Source organism: Amaranthus tricolor, chromosome 1 (assembly GCF_026212465.1).
Source record: "Amaranthus tricolor cultivar Red isolate AtriRed21 chromosome 1, ASM2621246v1, whole genome shotgun sequence".
In the NCBI taxonomy this organism is placed as follows: Eukaryota; Viridiplantae; Streptophyta; class Magnoliopsida; order Caryophyllales; family Amaranthaceae; genus Amaranthus; species Amaranthus tricolor.
The window spans coordinates 8,905,365-8,914,764 of NC_080047.1; the positions used below are offsets into that span (position 1 = coordinate 8,905,365).

A 9,400-nucleotide genomic window follows, 5' to 3' on the forward strand; every position below is an offset into this window, starting at 1 on the left:
ATTACTAACTACGAACAGCTGTTGACTTTTTTTTGATCTGTTCGTAGTTAGTAAATACGAACAGCTAGCTCCATAAATACGCACAGCAGCTCCCTTCGACATTCCCCTTACAAAACCACTATTAGACTAGCTTCAATCCATCAATTTTTACATTCCTCTTTCAATTTGGCACTTCAAAATTAGTCTGGGATACTCTAGCTTGCACAAAGGTAAACTTTTATGCGTTTTTTCGAGTATATATATTGTTTTTTAGGGTTTTGATGAAGTTTGGTTATTTTATCAAATGTAGGTTACTAGTTCTTAAATCAACACTCTTCTTAATCATCCATAACTATTTAAGGTAATGTTTAATTGTTTTCATAGCTTTATGTTGTTTTTTGAAGTATTGTTGTTGATGAGCATATTGAATTAGTTGAATTTGATGTACATTATATATTATTAGAAATGTTGATGTTGGTATTAGAAATATCATTTATGAACTTATTAATTGATTTATTATTTGAATTTTATGTGCGTTATATATGTATGAACTTAGTTACATTATGGACTTTATTAATTTGTAGACCAAAAAGATTATAATCAAATGAATATAATGTACTTGTATGGGCATGAAGTTGATGATGATGTTGATTTTGTTTGTATTCATGTACAAATGACATCATTTCGCGTCATATAGTATGATTTTGGAATGGTTGTATTCGAGAAAGTAGTGGCAAAGTTCATTATGTTGGGGGATGACGTAGGTTGTTTGCATACAACTCGAACATGGATTTGAATCAATTTAAACGTTTTATATGTTCTAAGATTGGATTGGACCCCACTAGAAGTACCGTAAATATAAGCTCTAAATATGATATGAGTGAAGAATGGCTAGCCTTTCCTGTTGAGGATGATGAGGCTATAGATGCTATGTGGGAGCATTCAAAGTCCACCCAAATTCCCTCTTCGGAATTATACGTAGAAGAATTACCCTTAAGGAATGTAGTTGCTTCTAATCCTACTCTTACCCATATGCCTATATCAATTCAGGAAATATAAATCCTTTCGTTCCTTCCGCATCTTGTAATTTTTCTCAACCCCCTACGAATCAAGTTCAAATTGATTCATTGGTTAACTTAGGAAAAAGTGATGAGATGGGACCTTGGGATGATGGAAATGAGAGTAATGAGCTCATTGACGATCCTTCTAAGGATGATGTGGATGTCGATGAGCATGCGCTAGCAAATGACATGACCCTAGGCAACATTCCTATAATTATTCCTCCTACACCTTATGCCGTATGTCCACCTCTAGACGAGTATGTGGAGGACAACTCCTAGAGGACTTGGGCTTGTGATACCACTTACACCGAAGAAGGGGAGTTGGAGAAGGGTATGATGTTTAATGGTAAGGAAGCGTTGTTGGAAGCTATCAGATGTACTTGCTGTTTGCATCAAAAGACACCTTTCATATGAGCGGTTTTAGATCCGTGTTATACTTCTCAAAGTTATGCAAGTACATACGAACATTACTTTATGCCAATGATCGATAAGAGGTCATGACCTCAATACATAGGCTTTGAACTTAGACATGATCCTGATCAAATTCGTGGTAAAAGAAGGCCTAAGTCTAAGAGAATTGCTAACGAAATGGATGAGGGAAAAAAGAAACGCAATAGTTGTCGTCGTTGTGGAAGTGAAGGTCACAATACTAGAACCTGTAACTCCAGGTAATATACTATACATATTATACTAGTATGATACTCTAAAACATATAGATGCCAAATATAATGTTAAACTTACAACACAAATGTATTATACATAATAGTAATATTAACTAAAGTATTAAAGTTACTGCGAACACAGTAGTAAAGGAGATGGATCCAGCAGCTCTAGGACCTCAAGACCTTAGTGTGTTAACTATGCAGCAGAAGCACAGGAGCACTCCTATTTGGAATGCCCAGGTTAGGTGTCTGATAGTAAGATTTACATTTTACTAATGATAACATACAAGTAACTTATTTAAATGTCTATATTCATAGGTGTCCGATACAGACACGTTAGACACTAGGCATTCAAATTTGGTTCCGTGGGTGATCGATGAGAGGATCATTCCGTACCTTGAGCTCACGAGGTTGTATGATTTTCACCTCGTTGCATACGGTAGAGTTGACCGTGCTATTATCACAGCACTGGTGGAGAGATGGAGTTAGGAGACGTACACCTTTCATCTTCCTCTAGGTGAGGCTACCATCACACTGCTTGATGTAGCCTTACTAACACGGCTTCCCATCGAGGGACGTGTCGTGTCTACCGCCGAACGCCAGCTATCAAGCTGGCGTGACATGGTTCAATATTGGGAAAACGCCCTCCAGCAAAAGTCATTAGGGGGAGCGGTTTGCGGTGCACACGGTTGGTTCACACCTTCTCGCATCTCCCCGAAGGTTCAGACAATTAAGCAATTTTAACAAAAAAAATTTTTAAAAAATAAGCTTCGGGTAAACTTAATTTCAAAACTATGTGTTTTTATGTCTGAGCCTAAGGTCAGGTATGTTCGCAGTTATTAACTGCGAAAAAAAAAAATTGGTCAAAAAAAGTCAAAATTATTTGTTCGCACTTAATAACTGCGAACAAAAGGAAAACAATGTTATAACGCTAGAAGGGACGGAAAAAACAAAAACATTGTTGTTCGCAGTTACTAACTGCCAACAAACATGAATTTCACTTTTTTTGTCCTTTCTAACATTATGACATTCCCTTCCTTTTGTTCGCAGTTACTAACTGCGAACTAACAATTTTGATTTTTTTTGACTAATTTTTTTGTTCGTTCCTAACCTTAAGCTCGGACATAAAAACACTTATTTTTAAAATTAAGTTTACCCAAAATTCATATTTTAATTTTTTTTGTTAAAATTCTTAATTGTTTAAATCTTTCATTTAATCTTGGCTTGGTGAGCTTATTTATATTTTTAGTGGGTCGGCCCACATTCACTTTGTTTCTTTCGATGACATTGACTTCCGGTGGACGCCACATAAATGTTTTACAAAGTCTTGTGCAAAACGGTCTCTTTGGGTTGGCCCATAGAGAAAAATGTAAAATAAGAATATGCATTAAGTTTTAATGGGTTGGGCCTGAAAACGTCTTTCAAAGAGATGGTATTTTAGGAGACCGGCCGTAAATGTCTTTTCCAATTGTGTATGTGCGCTTCACGTGAGCCACATTCATCCTTATTCTATCTCTTTTTTATAGTCTTTTTAATCCTCTACTTTTGATCTCAACACTTCTAGAAAGATTGAAAAAAAAAGCTTATTATTAAAAAACTTTTTCAAAATATCTTCGAAAAATTTTAAATTCTCAAAATAAGTGAGTTTATAAGATTAGGTATGTTTACTGATACTAACAGCAAATAAAGAAACTGGACAACAAACAAAATGGAGACAATGATCTAGCGTTGCAAGGGAAAAAAACTATTTCTTCGCTGTTATTAATAACGACCAAACATGTTTAAAAATTTTTTCCCCTTTCAACGCTATAACATTGTCTTCCTTGTCTTCACTGTTATTAACAGCGAACACAATATTTGGATTTTGCACCAAAATCAAGGAGTGGTGGGGGACCACTTAAAAGTGGGTGGAAAACTCTCTTTTCTATAAAGGGTATTGATATTTATGTGTTATTGTGTTGTTCTAGTAAGGATAAAAGGGTAAAAAAATAACAAAAATTAAAATGAGATATTTTCAGTAAATTGACCTAATAAGAAAATTTCTCATTCTCTATAAATAGGAGGAATTACGTGATAAACAGGAAGTGAGCATCAATGCCCGATTGTGATCGATTGCATCCGGTTCTATATAAGTCCAATTGTCCAAAGGATGTAAATATATGCATTCTTATCTTTTTAAAAGAAATATATTACCATGGACAAGTTTGTATTTTTCCAAAACAATTTGGCGTACAGAATAATTTTAAAAAGTGATTAAAATAGCGAAATAGATTACCACTCATAAAATGTTCTTTCAAGTCTCGTCAATCGTCAATTCTCACGTTTGTTCTAGCGTAATATATAATTAGGGGTCACAATGATTGGTCCTGTTTCGGCTGTTGAGAGAACAATTAACACTCTCAATTAAAGTGATGAGAATATTTTTTAAGGTTTACAGTAGATATGAACCACTGAATAGGTATGAGTCGTTTTTCTGGCTGTTTCACTATGGTCTCCTGCACAAGGTAACAAACGAGGGCCGAAGAGGGGTCCTTTGGGGGTCCTCCTCCGATGATTAAGTCAGTAAAAGTCTCGAGAAGATTGCTATTAAAGCTCAAGAGAATATTTTGTACGGGTTTTTGGGTAAAAAGATACATTAACATTGGTGATGCATGGTATCATGTATTTATAGTAGTGGGTTTTAGGAGAAGTTTTCAAAATCCTAATGGCCGTTTTAGCTTTTACCTTAAATGAGATCTTTTCAAGGATCAGTAGAGAAAAGTAGAATATGTCTTTAAGCCTATATATATTGTGCAAGTCCCTCATGATATGGCAAACCAAACTCACTAAAACAATATACAACAAAAAACTAAAAACCACTAAAACAAAATGCAAGCTTACCCTTGTCCACCAAATCAAGCATATAATAACCCACAATATGGAGGACCTCAACAGCCCTATAATTACGCAGTCCCACCCAACAATTACTGCCCACCACCCCCAAACTATGGTTATCCTGCACCACCTTACAACAATTACCCAGTGGCAGTCATCCCTCCTGGAAGTTCCTTCAACACGGGAGGAAACTCAAATGGATCAGGCATACAGAAAAATGGAGATGTTAAATTTGGAAACAAAAAGGAGAAATCTGGGGGTGTCGATATTGGTAAGATTGGTGGAAACCATGGCAATAATGAAGGTGGTCAACAAGTTGCTGGGGACATTACTTTAGGTGACATTGGATGCAATAGATGTTAATTAATTAATCATCTATTAATTATCCAAAACCCAATTAATGCTTTTAATTTCACTACTACTACTTAATTCTGATGCGAGTTGTTGTTTGAATAAATTATAAAGCTTGTAACATGATTTCATATTGCATATTCTGACTATTATATTGTGTGTTATAACACAATATTAATTACATGAAGAATGTAATCATTAATTATGTATGCAACTTATTCTTAATCATGACATATATGCAAGCTTTAATTAGTAATCAAATTGTAAGTTTTAAGTTGTAAGCTATCTATCACTTACTTTATTGTGTTTCTCAAGCAAAGAAGAGTTGGTAGGAATCAAATTGAGGATTTGATCCAATAAAATATCTTTTAAATACACAATTATAAAAGTATATATTTATAAAGCATAAATTAAAATAATTCTAACGAGATCTCGCATGACATGGATATATTTTATGTTTAATAGGTGTCTCAAAAATCTTTTGAATGCATAATATAGAGGGCTAAGTGATGCTTGGAATGAATTTATGGGGCACAATAGAAGGATAGCAATAATTTGTTGTTTCTTAATAACTATGTTTGTCTTTATAATTGTTGCTCATTTTTCAAAATAAAGAAAAATGTTGATTATAATTTATATGTTGCTTATTTTACAATAGAAGGATAGCAATCTATAAAAACTAATTATTGTTGTAGAATATATCATGAAAGCAAAAACATTGATCATTTCAATACTTTATTGATGAATTATTTTGCTAAAAAGACTTTCAAGATTTCTACTTTGTTTTCATTACAATAATTTTCGCAATAAATGGATGACATTTATACCCTTATAAATTGGTAAGTTTTACAAATCAAATAAAAAATATTACAATTTTAAAAATGGTAAATTGGTAAATTTCTATTTTATTCTCAATCTCATTCTCGCCTATCAAATCAGAGTTATTAAATTCTCATTTTATTCTCATTAACATACGAAATAAGAAACTATTGAGTTATATTTTAACGATTCTCATCATACCAGACGCCCCCTAAAGACATATCATCTAATAATTTCCCAGAGATTTGCTTGGACACCAAAAACTCCAAGCGAGCATTCGGTTGGACGTCTCTAGGAGGTTCGGTGGCAAACCCATTCATCATAATATGATAATGATGATAATGCTTAACGGACATATCCTGCCCAGCATGATAATATTGATAATTCCCACAACCCGACCATGACCCAGATCCAGATCCTACTCTCACATCTCCATTCTTTTGGTTACCGGATCCATTGGTGGCCTCCGGAACTAAAAACATTTCCACAGGTCTGCATTATTATACTCCTATTATTGTTTCAACATAGTTTTTTATTTTTCAAAAGAAAATTTGAGTCGGGTTCATTTTTGGCTTACTGATCTACAGCTAATATTTTCTGCTTTTTATAGAGAAAAGAGAATATGTCTGATATGGATTACATTTAGACCAACTAACTATTAGAAAAAATTATTTAAAATAATTTTAATTTTTATTGATTTTCAAATATAGGAAATGTCTGTTAAGTATGCCCTAACCTAAAAAATAAGTTATTTTGCATTAAAAAAATTATATAAAATTGAACAATAAAAAAATTAAAATAAAATAAATAAGTTTATTTTTTGATTTTAATTAGCTTTTCATATTTAATATTATTGAATTATTATTTATTTTTTCTATTAACATTTAACATTTAAAAATCGGTTACCGACCATTTGAGGAACAACATTTCTAGTTAAGTGACCTTAAAATTGAGATTATTCATATTTAATCATAATTTTGAAATTATTGTAGGAAAATCAATAATTGAATTATTCTGGATAATTTTTCCTTACTACTATTATTTATAATAATTATTATTATTTTTGGAAAGCAAATTTTTATAAATCAACCGAATAAAAACAATACATCTAGGAAATAAGGAACCAATATCCGATATAGCATCAATATGAAAACAAGACTCATCTTCTATAAAAGATTTTCTTGCCTCACTCTTCATAAAATCTATGATTAGTGCATAGTATTTTAGTATCCCTAGTCATCGCCAATTCACTATCTTACATTTTTAACTCATACTCCCTAAATTGATAATTAGTGCATATTATTTTAATGTGTCACTCCATCCATACAAGACGATCTCATCAGAAAAAGGATGGGGCCACATTATTATAAAAAACTTTCTCCATTCCATCATACTTTTTAGAAGGTGTTCTCTTTAACTTATTTTTTTGACTTATTACTTATTCTTATTGGAATCAGATCAGATCAGATCAGATCAGATCAGAACTATTCAGATCAGATCTGAAAGTTTTAGATCAGATCTGAAAGTTTCAGATCAGACCAGACCAGATCAACCAGGTCAGACCAGACCAGGTCAGATCAAACCTGACCAGATCAGACCATATCAGATCAGATCAGATCAAACCATACCAATATTATTATTATTATTATTATTATTATTATTATTATTATTATTATTATTATTATAACAATAACAATAACAATAGTAATAATAATAATAATAATAATAATATTAATAATAATAATAATAATAATAATAATAATAATAATAATAATAATAATAATAATAACAAACTACTATTATTAATAACAAACTCAATGAAACCAAACCAAATCAGATCAGATCAGACCAGATCAGATCAGACCAGACCAAATCAGATCAGATCAAACCAGATCAAACCAGATCAAATCAGATCAGAAAGATTCAGATCAAATCCAATCAGATCAGACGAAGAGAACATGTCCTTAGTTCTTATATTTGACGTTTTATGTGATTCATTGTGTTAATTTGATCATTTATATATTAAATTATGCACATCTAAAAATTATAAAAAATTAATATTATAAAAATATGCGATTAGACAATTATAACAAGTTCTTACTTGACTATTTTTTTTATACATATCAACCATAATATTTTAAATTTAAACGATTAATAGTGCTAACAACCAATATATTAGACGTAGAGCTTTTCAAAACAAACCCGACCCGAAATCGAAAATTATCCGACCCGAAAAAATGTAAGTTTTTTAGGTTTACCGAACCGCAATTACCCGAACCGATACTTCACTCGAACCGTTTGATAACCGAAAAGGGCAAAATCGAACTCGAACTGCAACCGAATTTTATAACCGACATATAAACCTTAACCGATGTTACCCGAACTGAACAGTGATCGACCCGAGTCAAATCCGATCCGAATTATCCACGTAACCGAATGTAACCTGACTGAAACCGATTAAGATCGAACTGTTTTTAACCCAAACTGATACAAACCCGATCGATTATTAATCGAACTGTTTTTAACCCGAACTGATACAAACCCGAACCGATTGTAAATCGAACTGTTATAAATCCGAATCAAATTTTCACCTAAATTTAGCAAATTAAGTCCAATTTCAGTTTTCTAATAATACGGAAAAAGGAATAACACAAGTTCTATACAGAAAAGATTGCATACAGAATATATATATATATATATATATATATATATATATATATATATATATATATATATATATATATATATATATATATATATATATATATATATATATATATATATATATATATATATATATATATATATATATATATATATATATATATATATATATATATATATATAAACTAATTGAAATAAATTGATCTGCCTATTAGGGCTGGCAAAAGCTGACCCGACCTGTTAACCTGATCTGAAACCGACTCGAAATTAGTGGGTTTGGGTTTAGATTTTTGACCCAATTAATTAAATGGGTCAACCCGACCTGATTTGTTTATTAAATGGGTTAGGTTCAGGTTGAATATTTAAACCCGAAAAAAACTTGTTTAACCCATTTATTAAATTTAAGACGGATCAACATTTGCCAAACACTTCGTAAAACTAAGATAATACCAATTACCATGTATTGAGGGATTTGTCAGCTGAAGATGACTTTCAATAAAAGGAAGTTGTGCCACATCGGCTAAGGGATTTGTCAGCTGAAGATGTCTTTCAATAACAAAGGAAGTTGTCCCACATCGGCTATGAAAGATACTAATAAAAGAAAATTCCTTTAAATCACTTTCACAGATCTCATACCAACTTACACAGCCATGCCGTGAGCACAAAGTGAACTATTCTTTCACCTTTTACTAAAGAATACCGTGTGCTCGCTGCATTAAGTGGCATACGTTTATTTTTGGAGGAAGCCTTTAATTAAGGTTAAATGGGTCAAATGACATGAAATATATGAATTTAATGACCTAAAAAAAAGTAGGTTAAATGGGTCATTAGCAGGTTGATCCGATTTGCTACAGATCACGATTTTCTACAGATCAGGTCGGGGTTTCAATTTTTGACCCATTAATTAAATGGGTTAGGTTCAGGTTAAGGGTTTATTGACCCATTTATATATGATCCGAACCTGAAAATTACCCAACCCGACCTGTTTGA

General features: G+C 32.1%; 1 protein-coding gene and 1 non-coding gene across 2 annotated transcripts; both read left to right on the top strand.

Moving 5' to 3' along the window:
- The first annotated feature begins 4,570 nt into the window (after positions 1–4,570).
- Positions 4,571–4,939, top strand: LOC130823621 (cell wall protein qid3-like). The gene has a single exon (XM_057688349.1). The coding sequence runs from the start codon at positions 4,571–4,573 to the stop codon at positions 4,937–4,939; it is 369 nt and encodes a 122-aa protein (XP_057544332.1).
- A 4,117-nt stretch (positions 4,940–9,056) lies between these two features.
- LOC130801426 (U5 spliceosomal RNA) lies at positions 9,057–9,172 on the top strand. Its single transcript, XR_009039591.1, has one exon. It is a non-coding gene; the product is annotated as a U5 spliceosomal RNA (small nuclear RNA).
- The last annotated feature ends 228 nt before the right edge of the window (positions 9,173–9,400 follow it).

Coding starts and splice junctions, on each gene's coding strand:
- LOC130823621 (XM_057688349.1), top strand. CDS start 4,571: ATGCAAGCTTACCCTTGTCCACCAAATCAAGCATATAATAACCCACAA.